The 20,400-nt window shown below is 36.8% G+C and overlaps 1 protein-coding gene across 9 annotated transcripts in view; it reads right to left on the bottom strand.

Moving 5' to 3' along the window:
* Positions 1–20,400, bottom strand: part of bt (projectin protein bent) — a 3,328,983-nt gene that overhangs the window by 2,729,867 nt on the left and 578,716 nt on the right. For 8 of the 9 annotated variants that reach the window (XM_067757812.1, XM_067757814.1, XM_067757820.1 and 5 more), the window contains exon 7: positions 10,169–10,369. The exons of the other annotated variant lie outside the window; for it this stretch is intronic. In XM_067757812.1, coding sequence (XP_067613913.1) covers positions 10,169–10,369 — 201 coding nt within the window. The remainder of the gene's footprint in view (positions 1–10,168; positions 10,370–20,400) is intronic. 9 annotated transcript variants of the gene reach the window in all.

Genomic DNA, 20,400 nt, shown 5'->3' with positions numbered 1-20,400 from the left:
TCTCGTCTCATTCTATCTTTTTCTCAGTCCCCTTCTCCTTCTCTCTTTCCTCTTCTCTGAAATTTTTCTCATTCTTCTTCATATCTTATTGCCAGTCCCAGAAGGTGGTATGTATTTTGTTCCAGTCCCATTTCGAGTCTCAGTGTCAGTCTCACTCCCAGTTCTAGTCCTTATCCTAGTCCCAGTCCGTCTCTGGTCTACTTCCCGGAAAAAAGCATCTTAAATACTAATATAGGCAAATATATATACCAAATTTCAGGCAAATCGAATAGGACGTATTTAAATAGGTATGTGGATATTATTTATTCATGTTTTTATTTCGGCTTCGCATGCATTTGTCAGTTTTGCCAGGTTGATGCGGCTAAATCGAATATCACAATGAAAATTAACTTACAACTCTCAGCAACAGCTTTCATTTGATATCCATAATGCACACACATTCTAGGGGTATCCGGGTCCATGTTTTGGCCTATATCTCGAGACCTTGGTCACCCAACGGTGTAAAACTTACTCTGTACTAAAGCATACACCAACAGCTTCAATTTGATACTCATAATGTAAAAACACATTCTAGGTGTATACGGGTCCACGTTTTGATCTATGTCTCGAGACCCTCGTCACCCAGCGGTGTAAAACTTACTCTGTTCTAAAGCACACATCAACAGCTTCAATTTGATACCCATAATGTAAAAACACATTCTAGGTGTATCCGGGTCCATGTTTTGGCCTATATCTCGAGACCCTAGTCACCCAACGGTGTAAAACTTACTCTGTACTAAAGCATACACCAACAGCTTCAATTTGATACTCATAATGTAAAAACACATTCTAGGTGTATACGGGCCCACGTTTTGGCCTATATCTCGAGACCCTAGTCAGCCAGGGGTATGAGAATTACTCTCTACTAAAGCACTTAGCAACAGCTTTCATTTGATATCCATATCCTATAAACACATTCTAGGGGTACCCGAGTCCACGTTTTGGCCTATATCTCGAGACCCTAGTCACCTAGGGGTATGAAAATTACCCTCTACTAAAGCACTCATCAACAACTTTCATTTGTTATCCATATTCTATAAAAACATTCCAGGGGTAGCCGGTTCCACGTTTTGGCCTACATCTCGAGACCCTAGTCACCCAAGGGTATGAAAATTACCCTCTACTAAAGCACTTATCAACAGCTTTCATTTGACATCCATATTCTATAAACATAATCTAGGGGTACCCGGGTCCACATTTTGGGCTATATCTCGAGACCCTAGCCTCCCGGTCCTATGAAAATTATCCTGTACTATAGCACTCTTCAACAGCTTTCATTTGATATCCATATTGTATAAACACATTTTAGGTGTAGCCGGGTCCCCGTTTTGGGCTATATCTCGAGACCCTAGCCTCCCAGTTATATGAAAATTATCCTGTACTATAGCACTCATCAACAGCTTTCATTTGATATCCTTACTGTATAAACACATTCTAGGGGTACCCGGGTCCACATTTTGGGCTATATCTCGAGACCCTAGCTTCCCAGTTCTATGAAAATTATCCTGTACTATAGCACTCATCAACAGCTTTCATTTGATATCCATATTGTATAAACACATTCTAGGTGTAGCCGGGTCCCCGTTTTGGGCTATATCTCGAGACCCTAGCCTCCCAGTTATATGAAAATTATCCTCTACTATAGCACTCATCAACAGCTTTTATTTGATATCCATATTGTATAAACACATTCTACGGGTACCCGGGTCCACGTTTTGGCCTATATCTCGAGACCCTAGTCACCCAGGGGTATGGAAAATACCCTGTATTATAGCACTCATCAACAGCTTTCATTTGATATCCTTATTGCATAAACACATTCTAGGGGTACCCGGGTCCACATTTTGGGCTATATCTCCAGACCCTAGCCTCCCAGTTCTATAACAATTATGCTGTACTATAGCGCTCATCAACAGCTTTCATTTGATATCCTTATTGTATAAACACATTCTAGGGGTAACCGGGTCCACATTTTGGGCTATATCTCGAGACCCTAGCCTCCCAGTTCTATGAAAATTATCCTGTACTATAGCACTCATCAACAGCTTTAATTTGATATCTTTATTGTATAAACACATTCTAGGGGTACCCGGGTCCACATTTTGGGCTATATCTCGAGACCCTAGCCTCCCCGTTCTATGAAAATGATCCTGTACTATAGCACTCTTCAACAGCTTTCATTTCATATCCATATTGTATAAACACATTCTAGGGGTACCCGGGTCCACATTTTGGCCTATATCTCGAGACCCTAGTCACCCAGTTGTATGAAAATTATCCTGTACTATAGCACTTATCAACAGCTTTCATTTGATATCCATATTGTATAAACACATTCTAGGGGTACCCGGGTCCACATTTTGGGCTATATCTCGAGACCCTAGCCTCCCAGTTCTATGAAAATTATCCTGTACTATATCACTCATCAACAGCTTTCATTTGATATCCATATTGTATAAACACATTCTAGGGGTACCCGGGTCCACGTTTTGGGCTATATCTCGAGACCCTAGCCTCCCAGTTGTATGAAAATTATCCTGTACTATAACACTCATCAACTGCTTTCATTTGATATCCTTACTGTATAAACACATTCTAGGGGTACCCGGGTCCACATTTTGGGCTATATCTCGAGACCCTATCCTCCCAGTTCTATGAAAATTATCCTGTACTATATCACTCATCAACAGCTTTCATTTGATATCCATATTGTATAAACACATTCTAGGGGTACCCGGGTCCACATTTTGGGCTATATCTCGAGACCCTAGCCTCCCAGTTCTAGAAAATTATCCTGTACTATATCACTCATCAACAGCTTTCATTTGATATCCATATTGTATAAACACATTCTAGGGGTACCCGGGTCCACGTTTTGGGCTATATCTCGAGACCCTAGCCTCCCAGTTGTATGAAAATTATCCTGTACTATAACACTCATCAACTGCTTTCATTTGATATCCTTACTGTATAAACACATTCTAGGTGTACCCGGGTCCACTTCATGATCTCAAGACCCTAGGCAAGTAGCGAAAAAAAGTATACGTCGGCCGATTCTCAGACCTGCCCAATATGCTCACAAAATTTCATGAGAATCGGTTCAGCCGTTTCGGAGGAGTTAAGCCTCTAAAACCGTGACAGAAGAATTTTATATATCAGATAAGTAAATTATGTCAAAATTCAACTCCCAGTAATGATATGGTGCAACAAAATACAAAAATAAAAGAAAGTTTCAAAATGGGCGTGGCTCCGCCCTTTTTCATTTAATTTGTCTAGAACACTTTTAATGCCATAAGTAGAACAAAAATTAACCAATCCTTGTGAAATCTGTTAGGGGCATAGATTCTATGACGATAACTGTTTTCTGTAAAAATGGTCGAAATCGGTTGAAGCAACGCCCAGTTTTTATACACAGTCGATCTTCTGTCCTTCCGCTCGGCCGTTAACACGATAACTTGAGCAAAAATTGACATATCTTTACTAAACTTAGTTCGCGTACTTACCTGAACTCACTTTATCTTGGTATAAAAAATGGCCGAAATCCGACTATCGAAATCGATATCCGATATCGAAAATTACGAAAAATAAAAAAAAAATGCCATAATTCTATACGAAAAATGAAAAAAGAGATGAAACTTTGTAATTCGATTGGTTTATTGACGCAAAATATAACTTTAGAAAAAACTTTGTATAATGGGTGTGACACCTTCCATATTAAGTAGAATAAAATGAAAAAGTTCTGCGGGGCGAAATCAGAAGCCCTTACAATCTTGGCAAGTATACTGCTCGTTGTATTAAATATATACATAAATAAATTAGCGGTGCCCGACAGATGATGTTCTGGGTCACTCTGGTCCACATTTTGGTCGATATCTCGAAAACGCCTTCACATATACAAGTAAGGGCCACTCCCTTTTAAAACCCTCATTAATTCCTTTAATTTGATACCCATATGGTACAAAAACATTCTAGAGTCACCCCTGGTTTACCTTTATGGCGATATCTCGAAAAGGCGTCCACCTATAGAATTAAGGCCCACTCCCTTTTAAAATACTCATTAACACCTTTCGTTTGATACCCGTATCGTACAAACACATTCTAGAGTCAGCTCTGGTTCACCTTTATGGCGATATCCCTAAATGGCGTCCATCTATAGAACTATGGCCCACTCCCTCTTAAAATACTCTTTAATACCTTCCATTTGATTTCCATGTCATACAAATACATTCCAGGGTTACCCTAGGTTCGTTTTCCTACATGGTGATTTTCCCTTATTTTGTCTCCAAAGCTTTCAACTGAGTATGTAATGTTCGGTTACACCCGAACTTAGCCTTCCTTGCTTCTTTCTTTAAAAACTTATTATAAGCTGAGTATAATTTTAGGAATAAGTTGAGGCAAGTGCAGATTGTCAAAATTATCAACAAGATTTTGATAATGTCTAGTGTCTCGCTATGGTCAACTACTTGAATGGAATTGATTACATTGGCATTATGCTCTTCTAATTTTGATTCTTGGCCTCCCATCGTAAAAAAAATGAATGCAAAAAAATGGGTTTCCCTTTTTTTTGTCTTTTTTTTTTACTTATTCATTTGTTTTTATTACATTATTCAGTTTGTCCTAAATATTTGACCTGGAACCTATATATTTCCTCAGCTGTTGTTGCTATTGGGTTCCTTTTTGTTTCCTTTTGTTCAGCCATATTAATGTTCTTTCACCATCTCCGATTTCTATTTCATTTTTAAGGTCCTCAAGTGGACCTTTTGCATAAGTCCTAACCTTTCTACCTCTCTCCATGTTAAAAAAAATTTACAAATTTTTAGCACTCTAATATTTATACTTTTTTTATATGCCCTTTAACTTTCGTATTTAATTTTTCAAACGGATTCTTTCTTCCGTGCTTGTTGTCAAATTAATTTATTATATATATATTCTTCTTCTTCTAATTCTCACCCGTTTAAAATAAAAACACTAAAGTTAAGATTTCTAATTCTATTTTATTTCATTATAAATTTAAATTACTACCCGATATGTATTTGAACAAAATATATGCTGATTTTAAAGCACAACGAATTTGTCGTTGGTTGATTTTCACATTACATTCAGTATGAAAATTATATTGACAACGCACAACATCTGGGTGTAAACTATATAATCTAGAGAGATTCATTCCATCAAATCCTGTACTCTCCTCTTCAATGTTAAACACCGGCTTTTGGAGGAACTCTGCTATCCATACACTTTTTTGTCGCCCCTTAATATATTTATATACTTACTTTTCTTCTTCTTCTTTTTCTTCTAATGCTCACCCTTTTAAAATAAAAACACTAAAGTTAAAATTTCTAATTCTATTTTATTTCATTATAAATTAAAATTACTACCCGATATGTATTTGAACAAAATATATGCTGTTTTTAAAGCACAACGAATTTGTCGTTGGTTGATTTTCACATTACAATCAGTATGAAAATGATATTGACAACGCACAACATCTGGGTGTAAACTATATAATCTAGAGAGATTCATTCCATCACATCCTGTACTGTCCTCTTCAATGTTAAACACATAAATGACATCGAGGCATGGCTTCCAAAATAAATCAGTATGTATGTCACTTATCTCTAGGTCAGTGACGTACATTTAATACATATTTGTTGACACATAATTATTGTGACAGTACATAAGCAATACACCTTGAAAATAAGCCAACAAGATGGTTGAGCTTCCAGATTTAGATGTGGAGATCCACGTCTAAGTTCGAGTGAGTGCTGGGTGGGCGATACGAATTTATATAATAAACATAGTAAAAGCATTCAAAACAGCTGAATTCTGCGGTTCGCCATGTTATTAAAAATGCGAAGAACTTCGTTCAGATCAACCGATTTTGTTCTCTTTTTCGAGAGAGGCGATAAATAACATACCAACCATTCTCTCGTGACCCATTGACAGCATTTGAGGCCTATTGCTTGCAGTTAGTGTTGAAAAGGTTGATTGGCATACTGCAGTACTACATCCTATAGTCGCTACAGATGCAAAAAGTTCATGTGTGTCTTTAAAGGCCTATCGTTGCTTGTACAAAACTTGCAGTGTATCTTCCATTATAACTTCGTTACGACTCAAGTAAGCCTTAACCACACTAGCTCTTCTCTTGATGGAATTTTTAGACCTGAAAAATTATTCAAAATTGAAAATTGAAAAAAGACGAATTATCTTGATAATGAAATATTTTGAAACTTACCCAAATTTTTCAGTGGCTCCATTTTACCTATATCCAACTCATCGGGACTTGCAATCGAATTGATTAGATCATCATTGTCCGAAAACCTTCTTTGTAATTCGGAAATTAGTATGTCCAAAGTTTCGAAATACTCAGACTTAAATGGCTCGTCGTTTTCTTTTATATTTTCTCTGGTGGTGAAAGAGGAGGGGCCATACATGAAATAGTCATCCATCTGATTCAGTTTTCTTAAATGCCTCTGTGCCCTAATTTCTGATTGTTGTCGTTGTAGCGATAAGGTTGCTCCCCGAAGGCTTTGCGGAGTGTTATCGATGTGATGGTGCTTTGCCGGATACAGATCCGGTATGCTCCGGTAACACAGCACTATTAAGGTGCTAGCCCGACCATCTCGGGAAAGATTTAAATGGCCACGTTAAACCTTCGGGCCATCAGTATTTAATGTTAATTCCGCGAAAGTGGCTACATCAAGCTTTTCAGTCATCCCAACCATCAGCAACGACTCATTCACGACACCACGCATGACGTAAGGAATTGCTAATGCAATATTTTCGCGATTATTTTTATCTCTGGTCCCATCTTCCATTAGAGTAAACCATTCCACATCTGATTCATTAATATCGTTGACAACCGAACTTCGTACTGCTTGAACCATTGCTTGAATTATTTGATTTTGAATTTCAGGTGAACGACATGTTGCGTTTAGTGGTATGCAAGTGAGAATTTCGTTGAAATTTGGATCTTTCATATATGTATATTCAAATAAATTCTGAAACAATCCTCGCTCTTTTTCTTCCTCTAAAATATAATATCCACGCAAAGCTAGTTACTTGATAACTAGAAATTGGATTACTTCAATGATATACTTCACGTAATACCTATATTTTTCTAATACTGTTACATGTAGATATTCTTTGTAGTTTATCGTACCACATCGACATCGCCTGAATATGCGGATTTGATTTTTCATGTTCTGGAAAACCAGTTTTAGAATCTGTGGCATTTTTCCAAGTTATAACTCCTGTGGAAGTGTACGACGTTTGTTTGTTCGACAGAATACTGCAACCATGTATAGCGCTTGAACCAATCGGAAACAAAGGCTCTCTTATGTTGTTTCGGATATGTGTCTAAAATAACTTGTTTTATTGGTCCTCCGATTTGTGCTATAGCTGAGGGAATATCCATGCTAACATTACCAACATGTGTTGACAAACCTGTTTTCATGGAAGAAGAAGTAGCGGTTGCATTTTGTGCTTCCACCTATTTTGAACACTGAGGTACTTCGTAGTCATTTTTGTCTTCAACTCTTCGTTTTTTTCCAAAGAATGTCCGTATATCCATCGCAAAATCAAAATCAGTGTATGACAATTGTATCGATTTTTGTCTGAAAAAAAACTTTACCGTACACTTGTACACCTGTTGACACTTTTGAACTGTTCGATCACTCGTGCGTGGGAATCGACGAATATTACATTTTTTGTTAAGCGCTGTGCCAATCAGTTGAAAAACATTTATCGTGGTGAATGCGAACGCTAGGTCAGTTTTGGCAATTGATATACATGTGAATAGAAATATAATTAATGGAAGATATGCGACAAAACGCCATATGTAAATAAGTGAGAGAGAAAATTAAAGCTGAAAATATTAGGAAAAAATTAAATGTAACAGAAAAGTTAATTTGGGAAAAAATATACTTAAGGGGCCCATTTTTTGGCTTCTCATGATCTTTTCATAGCGATATCTCGACAATGGTTGAAGATATTTCGATGAGAGTATGTCGGGTATGTTGGCAAGATGGGATGATAACCAGGCCTACTTTTATATGAAAAGCAAAAAGGATAAAACTCTAAAATTTTTGAAAGTGGGCGTAATCGGTATTTAAACACGCCTCCTTTCATATAAAAAACATATCATACAAAATGTCTCCTTCGATTATTCAATACCTAAGAGAGCTATGATCTTTAAATTTGGTATGTGGGTCGCCTGTAGGTATGCACGCATGTCAAGGTGAGAAAAAAAAACTTTCGAAAACGATTAAACGATAACCATAGAAAATTTCTAAATTCCCCATCGAGTAAAATGTTTAAGATTAGCACACACCCTTAGAAATCAATTCAGCGCTTTTGGTGTTGTTCGCTCACAATGAGATTCGTTTTTGTCAGAAAAGTGCCTTTAACCAAACTAAAAAAAATCGATAATCTGATTTAATTATATCTGTGATGCAGGGTGGATTCTCCATACCATACATTGCAACCGCAATAATTTTTTATCTTAAACTATGACAAAAATATTAATTATAATAATTCATTTCACTTGTTGGCCTTTTTAAGGTAGGGCATTCTAATTTTAAGGTAGGGCATTGCCAGAGAAGAGTATCACGGGGTGTGCGATTTCAACTACATGGCCAGACTACAATGAAAGGATCTAGGGCCGACAACCATAAATTTATGGTGGGCTGCACCGGTCAAGCGGATTTAGGAATGCGGACTGAAAAGATGAATATTTTGCAAAGTAACCACTGCAGAAGTTGTAAAGACGTAACTGCAAAAGAGACTGTTGAGCATTTTCGGTTAGGGGTTCCAAAAAGTCTTGATTTTGTAAACAACTCGGGCTGGTTCAAGTACATATCTAGTGTATCACTCAGAAGGTTCAAACGATATTAACACATCAAAATGGCATTTATTTCTACCTATCTATCCTACCTATAGGTTTTGAGAAATTATTAAACACGCAACGTTAATTTTTCCCGTATATTAAAGATATAAAAAAATTAAAATTTTAATAAACACGTTTTCATAGATTAAGCAATAAGGACACCCCCGCTAAAAACTACAATTCTACATTATCAATAGAGCCGATTACTCGGAACGGCTGCAATCTGACCTCCACAATGTTAAAAACTGGTGCTTTTAAATTGTCTCTCTTCAAAAATTAAGCAATTTTTCTGTAGCTTATTCAAAATCAGTAAACATCCTCCGTACTTCCAATAGTATTGCCAGCTATACCTTGCAGTCCGTCGATGAAATTAAGAGCTATTTTTTGATTCGAAATTAATTTCACTACGCATGCAAACTAAGTCTTACACAATGCTCGCGCTCTCACGTCGGAATTGTTCTGCATTCACTAACGCATACACTTCAGTGTCACCATAACGTGTTTATTCAGGTCGCGGCTGGAGTATGCGGCAGTTAAATGGAGGTACTCTAAGATTGCGCTTCCTAATAAGCTTGAGAGGGTTCAGAAAATGCCTCTTTGGTTGATATATCATTTAAAGGCATTCAGAAATTAGGAACTTGAATGATCTCTAACGAATTCAAGATGCATTGCGCCTGTGCACGTGCAGATAAGTAAAGAAATATAGTCTTTTACGGATTTGGCTCCCCGTCCATGCGTAGTTTTGAACATATAAGGCCAGGTGAAGTTACGGCTGAAAAAGTGAAGCGAGCTTAAGTTATACGAGACCAAGGAAGATCACCCACCGATTGTGAAGCGAACTTTCTATTCAAAGCGGTACATTTGACAAATTTTCGATTGTCATTAAGCTGCGAGCACCAAAGTAGGTACTTACATTTTTCATTAGCCTATTTTTGAAAAGTCTGCAATTCCAAACAACCTAGCCTATGTAAATAAATAATTTTGAAAAAATGCAGATACACACATTCGTTATAAGCCGGTAGTTATATTTTTTAAACGCTTCTTGTGGCTGTTCAACCTCAGAGAAACTTATATTGGGACTTCAAATTTGTCCCAATAGTTTAAACGTACATACATATGTACATGTTTGTTCATATGTAAAGATGTATGTAAAAAGTGATGCCATTTTTCATTCTATTAAAATAAGATTACAACTTGATTATTTATTTGTGTTTGGAAATTATCATAAAAGTGGTGTCTTACTTTTTTGAACCGCTTTCAAAATTGAGATTAATGGTAGCCACTCCTTCGCCATGCTGATTTCTTGCAAGTACACGATACTCTCCTTGGTCACTGGACATAACTCTGCTGATTTCCAATCGCGCCAGGTGATATAGTTTTTGATCCAAAGTTGAGGTCATAGTATATCTTCCGCCTTCTTTGAGCTCTTCTTGTCCATGAAACCTTTTTCAAGAATGCATAAGTGGTACGAAAATAATTTAACATCAAAGATAACAACATTAAAAACGCGCTTTAAATATATATATAAACAAGTAAGAATTTGCCATTGCGGATGCTTTCTTATATTATTGCAAAATTATACATTTCTCTACGCATATCTAACAGTACATAGGCTTATTTAGTATTACGTATTATGTACTTAACAAATCCACCCACTAAGGGTTACCGCAGAACTTTTTAACTCCGAATTAATTTTAAAATTTGTCCAAATTGTATTAGTTTAACTCCTCATGAAAAGCTAGCTAAATTTATTGAACAACATCATGGAGGTAGTGAATTTAAGTTAAAAACAGAATCCTGACTAATGTTTAAAAAATTTCAAATCTTATCAGGCCGGTGAGGAAAACATTAAAAAAGTTTAAATTGGACTACCATCGTGTTTATCTATAAATGGCTGATAGTCTTCCAAGGGTCAATATTCAAGGCTTTCCAATTTTTCATCGCTCAATGCTGGTAGTGTTAATCACAGCATTTGTACAGAAAGTGGTCTCTTATTTATTCCGTACGCAAACTTTATGTAATGAAGAACTTACTGATTTCAGAGAACAAAAACAAGCCAAATGTCAATACGAAGTCATGTCCTTTTCATATTTCTTCGAATTTCAGAGCCAAAAGTTTATTTAAGTTTTTTTTTTTATTATTATTTTTTATTTATTAAGGTATTGTATAAATCCCTAACTTTCTTCATCCTTTAAAAATTTCATAGACGTTTCTTACATCTGGATGAGAGATGCGTTTCAAGCTGATGCAATCCTGGTTCTGGTAAAATTATACAAAAATGCGATTTCAAAGTACTGGCGTTACTTTTCTTTTTCCAAGATGTCTTACTCTATTGCGTTTTGTAAAGAAATGAGTTTTGTATGATTTAATCGGGGATTGCCCGTATTGCAATTTTAAATTTTATAATTTATTCAATAATTTGGGAAAAATTTAAACAACGTGACATCAGGACGGACAAGGCGACAGCTGTTTCGATTATACCTTGTAAATCTCTTCAAAGCCTTTTCTCCCGGGAGTGGGAGTCGAACCCGCACTCCTACGATAGTTGAAATGGTTACAAACTCATTCAGCTACGCCATGCCTTAGTTGTTGTAAAGTTTTTTCCAATTGCCTTCTTTTGCATATTTTAATCTTTTACACATTGCATAACTTCGTATGCAATTATGTGTTAAAGCTATGCTTGTTGGTACGGCGGTTTTCAAAGAAACTTTGGTATTGTTGCTGTTTTTGTTCTATTTATAGAACTATAACGAATTAACCAATTTTATCTGTTTGTATGATTTAATCGGGGATTGCCCGTATTGCTTTTTTTTTTTTTTTAATGTGTGAACACATTTATTTGAAGAAATTTTTAATTTTATAAAATAAAAAAATAAATGTAAGGCACGATAACCTCCGAAGAGATCTAAGGCCGAGCTTCTCTTCCAATTTGCGTTGTGCTCCTCTTGATTTTCCCTACAAATTGCCCGGACGTGACCTACATATTTTATGCAAGGCAGATGAGTTTTCACTGAGAGCTTTTCATGGCAGAAATACACTCGGAGCGCTTGCCAAACATTGCCGAGGGGCGACCCCGCTTAGAAAAATTTTCTTCTAATTGAAAAACCTTCTTTCTAAAATTTTGATGTTGCTTTGCCCAGGGTGTGAACTTAGGGCATACGGTGTGGTAGGCGGAGCACGCTACCATCACACCACGATGGCCGCCAGGGGATTGCCCGTATTGCTTTTTTTTTTAAATGTGTGAAAACTTTTATTTGAAGCAATTTTTTAATTTTATAATTTATTTATTTAATAAAGCAATACGGGCAATCCCCCTTTAAATCATACAAACAGACAAAATTGGTTAATTCGTTGTAGTTCTATAAATAGAACAAAAACAGCAACAATACCAAAGTTTCTTTGAAAACCGCCGTACCAACAAGCATAGCTTTAACACATAATTGCATACGAAGTTATGCAATGTGTAAAAGATTAAAATATGCAAAAGAAGGTAATTGGGAAAAACTTTACAACAACTAAGGCATGACGTAGCTGAATGCGTTTGTAACCATTTCAACTATCGTAGGAGTGCGGTTTCGACTCCCACTCCCGGGAGAAAAGGCTCTGAAGAGATTTACAAAATATAATCGAAACAGCTGTCGCCTTATCCGTCCTGATGTCACGTTGTTTAAATGTTTCCCAAATTATTAAAAAAAATTAGTTTTGATTTTTGTACTAATAAACTTCCAATAAACCGCTGCTAAATAGCGTACATCTTTTGTGAAAGAATTTAAAAAGGCACCGATGGCTCAACACTGTTGAAAATATAGTTGGTAAATCGGAATAGAAAATGTATCAAACGAACAAACCACAATATTCGAAATGTATTGTGACGAATTTACTTGCAAATCCTCTTATTTGTAATCTTCTGCTAAGTTCGAATCACTAAACTGTTGAATAAATAACTCCAATATTGAATAATGGAAAAATGGCCTTTATTAAAGTACTTCACAATAAATAAAACTGCTATTGCCCGCCAGAAAGCGTTTTAATCAAACCTGCTTGATAGCTCAAATGAAACTAAACTCTCGCGCCGCTACTGTCGCCTTTTTATACTGTCTGATTTCCTCGTTGCATACTTCTAAGCTTTTCCATTCCAGAACTTACTAGTTAGTTATCAGCTACAAAATCACAAGCCACAATTATGTTTATTGCTTCTCATAATACTTGCACAAATTATTGCCCTCTCTTGTGAGCACCTTAGATAAGATATACGCATCTGTTTGTGTGTTGCTCCTCCGCTGCTCGTAAGGACATTTGTGTAGACATAATGATTGAATTATTGATGTGCATACAAATCACTGTTTAGCATCGGCTTAGAGATGGTAATACCCCTTAGTGTTGCTAATATTCGTAACAATATTTATCTGTGCACCTATAGCAAGTATTTCTTTCTTATTTTACAAATTCAAAAAAAATTTCAATTGTAAGAAAATTAAAAATAGAATATTTGGACTGTATGATACCAAAAGTGCTACTATTTTTCTAGCAGATTTGAAGATATAAGAATGACTGCATACAAGATTTTCCCTGGACACCCCCAAAATTGGGGGTTACGGGCAAAGAAACGGCTTTTCGTCCTTTGATCTCTTGCGAGCCTATAACTTTGTTTGCTATAAACTGGTTTACAGTTTCTTTCAGGATTATATAAAGTGAAATTTAGACCTCTATAACGATATACATATCAACTAGGAAGACATAACACAGCGCCGAAAATTTTTGCAATGAACAAATTTTTCACTTTTTTAGTTTTGTCAAGTTTGGTGCTATCTGTATTGACTAATTTATAGCAAGACCCTGAACTGACTCAAAATTGTAAATTGATTACAATTTCAATTAGTATTCCATTTCTTATATATTGTGACGAACACTAAGGCATACTATCATTTCTAAGCCGATACTAAACAGTCACTTGTATCTACATAAACAAATCAATCATTATGCCTACACATATGTAAATACAAGAAGCGGAGAGATATGCAGAAACATATGCATATATCTGAGATACTCATAAAAGTATGCAATCATCGGTGGAAGTATCACTCACATATACACGCGCATATGGCTATGCGAGAAGCTATAATCGTGCATCTGTAGTTCATAGCTGGTGAGTTTATAGCTGGTAAACAAGTAGTAAATTCTAGAAGAACAAACGCCTAGAAGTATGCGAACGACACAGCAGAGAGTATAAAAGGAGCAAAAGCTGAGTAAGCAGAATCAGATTGATTTAAGCAAGCTGTTGGTTGTGAAGTACTTTAATAAAGGTCATTTTGCATTATTGAATATTAGAGTTATTTGTTCAACAGTTTAGCGATAAGAACGTTAGAAGAAGGTGTAAAATAAGCGGAGTTTTCCTAAATTTGTTACAATTGGTGTCAGAAGGGGGAATTGTTGAATAAATTCCAGAGTTGCAGAGCACAACAAGGACATGGAGAAGTTCAGTGAATTAATGATCCAGCAACTGAAAAAAGAGTTGGAGAACCATGAATTGAATACAATCGGCAATAAGATCGAACTTCAAGCACGGCTACGACAGTTTATTGAGTCGGAAGGCATCAATGTGGAGGAGTATGTCTTTCAACCTGATGGGGAAGAGACAACAACAAAAATGGAAGAGAAAAATGAAACATCGCAGACAGTTACGAGCACAAACTTGAACATGATATTGGCTGCAATATCTGCACAAACGTCGACAGTAACATCCAAGATGGAAACTCAACTGAAAGAAAAGAAGACATATATGTCATCTCAACTGGAAGAACAGAAAACATATATGGTATCCCAACTGGAATCGCAAGAGACACGCATAACATCCAAGATGGAATTACAAGAAATGCGTATTTCAGAAATGTCGACACAGATTACATCCGAGATGGAAACATAGCTAGAAGAACAGAAGACATATATGGCCGAGCAGTTGAAAGCACAAGAGGCTAGCATATCTTCGCAGCTGTCAGTACAGGAAGCAATGGTGTCATCGAAACTGGAAGCGCAGGATGCAAAAATCGCTCAATTTCAGGCAGAAGTCGGCGATTTAAAAGTTTGTATGGAGCAGTTGCAACTAAATCACCCAGCTGTTTCGGCGATTAATCCATAGGTAGAAACGCCAGCCTTTGACGGTTCTGTTCCTTTCCAGGTCTTTAAGCTTCTATTTGAGAAGACGTCAGCAGTGAACAATTGGAATGCGGAAGATAAAGTTGCTGCACTTTTCGTAGCATTGAAGGGACCAGCTGCAGAAATCTTACAGACTGTTCCAGAGAGCGAACGGAACAGTTATGAAGCATTGATAGCCGCTGTCGAGAGACGTTATGGAAGTGAGCATAGAAAACAGATATACCAAATCGAGTTGCAAAACCGTTACCAAAGAGTGAATGAGACTTTGCAGGAATTCGCATCGGATGTTGAAAGATTGGCTGATCTCGCAAATGCAGACGCACCCGTGGAATATGCTGAGAGGATAAAAATCCAGAGTTTTATAAATGGCATATGGGACGTGGACACGAAGCGAGCGGCATACGCAAACCCAAAACCTACATTCACAGAAACGGTATAACATGCTCTTATTAAGGAAACAGCATCGCTTCTGTGTAAGCCAGCTTTCAAAGCACGCCTTTGTGGAGGTAGAAAGGCCAGACTGGGTAGACCCAATTTTGGAAGCTTTAAAGGGAACGCAACGGAAAAATAATGATGCAATCAAATGCTTTAAGCGTGGAAAGCCAGGGCACATTGCACGTCATTGCAGCACCGGTCCTGGTAGTTCCAACTTGGCTGGTCGTAAACACAAAGCTGGAGGAGATAAGCAAGAGCGAGTCAGATGTAAAGATCGAAAACTTGCCCCAGTTAATGAATGTCCCGTTATATCTATCTCGCAAATTGGAAGAACATCGAGTAGTCTTACCGTCAAAGGAAATGTGGATGGCAAGGAGCGTGTTTTGACTGTAAATACGAGCGCATCTCATTCCTTATTCCGATCTGATTTGGTCAAGAGGAGAGTAAAGCCGTTACCTGGAGCAAGGTTGCTTACGGTCACTGGCGAGTATAACCAAGTCCGGAGAGAATGGATCTGTGAAGTCTTAATTGGGAAGGTCATGGTTTTACACAATCCAATCCGTCAAGCGCAAGATCTACGAAGAAGTTCATTGGCCAAAACACAGAGTGTGAGGGAACGAATCAGGATAATGGGTACTAGGATGAAACAGAGGTACGACAAGAACAATAATTCGGAGGGTTTCCGGGAGGGAGATTTGGTACTGCTATATAACCCTCACCGGCGGAAAGGTGTTCCATCCAAATTTTGGTGCAGTTGGGAAGGCCCGTACAAAGTTGTGAAGAAGATCAGTGATACCATCTACCGCATACAAATCATTGGGAAACCACGAAATAGAAGGATGGTTCATTTGGAGATACTAGCAGCGAATAGATCAGGAAATTTATCTGATCGGGACGATCAGACTTAGATGGAGGGCAGTGTGACGAATATTAGCAACAGTAAGGCACACTATCATCTCTAAGCCGATACTAAACAGTCACTTGTATCTACATAAACAAATCAATCATTATGTCTACACATATATACATACAAGAAGCGGAGAGACTCACAAAAGTATGCAATCATCGGTGGAAGTATCACTCACATATACACGCGCATATTGCTATGCGAGAAGCTATAAACGTGCATCTGTAGTTTATAGCTGATAAGTTTATAGCTGGTAAACAAGTAGTAAATTCTAGAAGAAGAAACGCCTATAAGGATGCGAACGACACAACAGAGAGTATAAAAGGAACAAAAGCTGAGTAAGCAGAATCAGTTTTGATTTAAGCAAGCTATTGGTTGTGAAGTGTTATTGTGAAGTACTTTAATAAAGACCATTTCACATTATTGAATATTACAGTTATTTATTCAACATTATAGCGATACGAACGTTAGTAGAAAGTGTAAAATAAGCGGAGTTTCCCTAAATTCGTTACAATATGTTAAAAACTAACTGAGTTATTATAATTTTAATGTCGCCTAAATTATAAGCCTCCATTGCAGACTGTAACCTATGTAGTTATTAACCGATTTAAAACTTATTACTAGTTTTCTATAGACAAAACATCCCGTAAAGGTTCAAGTGTATGTCTATTTAAATGAGGTAGATCTAACGAAATACTTCATATCTGAACAATCAGTTGCATGGAATATGTATGCTATAATGCCCCTTCACTAACTTACAGTTTTCGAGAATCGGCCATATTTGATAGGTTGTAATTATTATATGCATTTATGAGTATGTTCAAGTGGGTGTACTTTTGTTTTACATGTGTAGTGTAGTCACATATATTTGTTCCCATATATGTGACTAGACCTTTTCCATTTTAAGTTCAGAAAATTAAAATTCAAGTTCAGAAAAGCACAATTCAAGTTCAGAATTTCCAATATAAATTCAGAAATTTGCAATTCAAGTTCAGAAATTTAAAACTCCAGTTCAGAATTTAAATTTAAATTCAGAAAATTACAATACAAGTTCAGAAATTCCAATTTAAATTCTGAAATTTACAATTCAAATTCAGAAAATTACAATTCAAGTTCAGAAATTCCAATTTAAATTCAGAAATTTCCACCTCATGTTCAGAAAATTGCAATTAAAATTCAGAAAATTGCAATTGAAGTTCAGAAAATTACAATTCAAGTTCAGAATTTTCAATTCAAGTTCAGAAAATTTGTCGGGTATTTTTTTTCATCCAATGGAAATAAATATATGTAAGATGGTATCTATGTGTTAAGGAAGCATTGGACATCTTAACTCGTTTAAATCAATTTTGCGAGATAGCGAAGATAAAACTCTCGCTCATAAGAAGCAATTGCAATGCCATCCAGCTATATTCTTAGCGTCACAACCATTGATCTGCCCTGAGTATGACAGCAGTGATGACGAGCATATGACCACTTAAACAGTCAACGGAGCATCCCGGAAGTAACGTATAGGTACTGTCTGCATAGATCTTGGCGCCATATGTCAAAATATCTCAACTTATCCGCCATCATCATCATTCATCATGAATTGGCACTTAATCGCGATTTTGGCAGTTTCGTAACAAATCATGCCAGCTTTCCCTGTTTCGCGGTAACTGGCGGCGATTGGGAGCACCATGAGAGGTCAAGTCTTCCTCCACCTTCGCAATTCTGTGGAAGTCTTTCCCTTCCACTGCTTCCAAACTGCTGTTTCCACTGAAGTACTTTCTTGGCCGTAGCGTCATCATGCACTTGTTGGAAAGAATTATCCTCCATTTGATTTCAAGATTTAAAATAACTTTTGAAAATTAAGACACTACTTATAAATTGAACTGTAATTTTTCGAAGAATTCGAACTGTAATTTTCTGAACTTGAATTGAAATTTTCTGAACTTGAATTGTAGTTTTCTGAATTTAAATTGGAATTGCTGAACTTGAATTTTAATTTTCTGAACTTGAGTTGCAATTTTCTGAAGTTGAATTGTAAATTTCTGAATTTAAACTGGAAAAGGTGTAGTAGAAAAATTGATGAAATGTATTATATTTTTTGATTTGAAAATGCTGTATTTTTGTATTTTGATGCTATCTGTATTGGCTAATTTATAGCAAGACTATACCGACCCTGAACTGAATCAAAATTGGAAATTGATTACGAGTTCAATGAGTATTCCATTTCTTATATATTGTAACGAATATTAGCAACACTAAGGCATACTATCATTTCTAAGCCGATACTAAAGAGTCATATGTATCTACATAAGCAAATCAATCATTATGTCTACATAACAGAGCGCCGAAAATTTTTGCAATGAACAAATTTTTTACTTTTTTTAGATTTGTCAACTTTGGTGCTATCTGTATTGACTAATTTATAGTAAGACTATACCGACACTGAACTGAATCAAAATTGGAAATTGATTACGAGTTAATTGAGTATTCCTTTTCTTATATATTGTGACGAATATTAACACTAAGGCATACTATCATTTCTAAGCCGATACTAAATAGTCACTTGTATCTACATAAACAAATCAATCATTATGTCTACACATATGTACATACAAGAAGCGGAGAGATATAATGTAGTGTAATGTATTGTAACGAATTTACTTGCAAATCCTCTTATTTGCACTTCTGCTAAGTTCGAATCACTAAACTGTTGAATAAATAACTCCAATATGTAATAATGCAAAATGGCCTTTATTAAAGTACTTCACAATAACACTCAAACTGTGCAACGAATATCTTGCTTAATAACCACAATGAAACTCTACTATTCAAAATAATACTGTTCTTGCTCGCTAGATAGCGTCTTAATCGAAATTTCAAATCAAAGTGAATTCCAGCGCCTCTACAATTGCCGCCTTTTATACTCCTTGAATTTCAACCTTCGCATCTTCTAGGCGCTTCCAGAATCTTCTAGTCCAGCAGCTCTCAAACTTCTCAGCTGTAACTACAATTGCACAATTTTATAGTTTTTCTCATTGCATACTTATAGGAGTATCTCAGATATATGCATGTGTTTGAGCATTGACTCTCCGCTGCTCCTATACGTACATGGTACATATGTGTAGACGCAATTATTGTTTCGTTTATGTAGATATATAATGATTGATCTATGGATGCGAATTCACGTCACTGCTTAGCATCGGCTTAGAGATGGCAGCACTCCTTAATTTTGCTAATATTCGTAACACTGCCCTCCACCTAAGTCTGATCGCCCCGATTAGACAAATCTCCCGATCTAAACGTCGCTTGCATCTCCAAATGTACCACTCTTCTACTCCGTGGTTTCTCAATGCTTTGAATGCGGTAGATGGTATCACTGATCTTCTTCGCAATCTTGTACGGGCCTTCCCAACTGCACCGAAATTTGGCTGGAACACCTTTCCGCCGGTGAGGGTTGTTTAACCGTAACAAATCTCCCGCCAAGAACCCTTCCGAATTAAAATTCTTCATGCCAGTGTTTCATCTTACTACTCATTACCCTGGGTCGTTCCTTCACACTCTGTTGTTTGGCCAATGAACTACTTCGTAGAGCTTGCGCTGGACGGATTTGCTTTGCATAATCAGTATCGTTCCGACGCTTCACTACAGTAGTGTGCCTTGGCTTGAAACCACCCTTGCATTCTTTCTGCGAAATCCTTTCCTTCGTTTTAGTACGTCCGTTAGGGATTTTCAATGCCAGTGTTTCTCTCACAGGTACCTTCGGTTTTGATTTGTTTGGCCCATTTGTTCCATCAACATTTGCCTTTGAATTTTGTGGCCTTTGTCGAGTCTTCTCCACCAGTACCCGATTACTGCTGAACCCTTTTTCCAAACTAAAGTTAAGTTGTATGTCCTGGTTCTTATAGCGCATAATTTTTCTCCGCATATCGATCCTGATGTCATGGTCAACGAAGAAGTCCACTCCCAATATGACTTCATCAACGATCTCCGC

Source organism: Eurosta solidaginis, chromosome X (genome assembly GCF_040869045.1).
Source record: "Eurosta solidaginis isolate ZX-2024a chromosome X, ASM4086904v1, whole genome shotgun sequence".
Lineage (NCBI taxonomy): Eukaryota > Metazoa > Arthropoda > Insecta > Diptera > Tephritidae > Eurosta > Eurosta solidaginis.
Note: the sequence above shows the minus strand (reverse complement) of the source record. Positions and strands in the feature narration are given on the sequence as shown.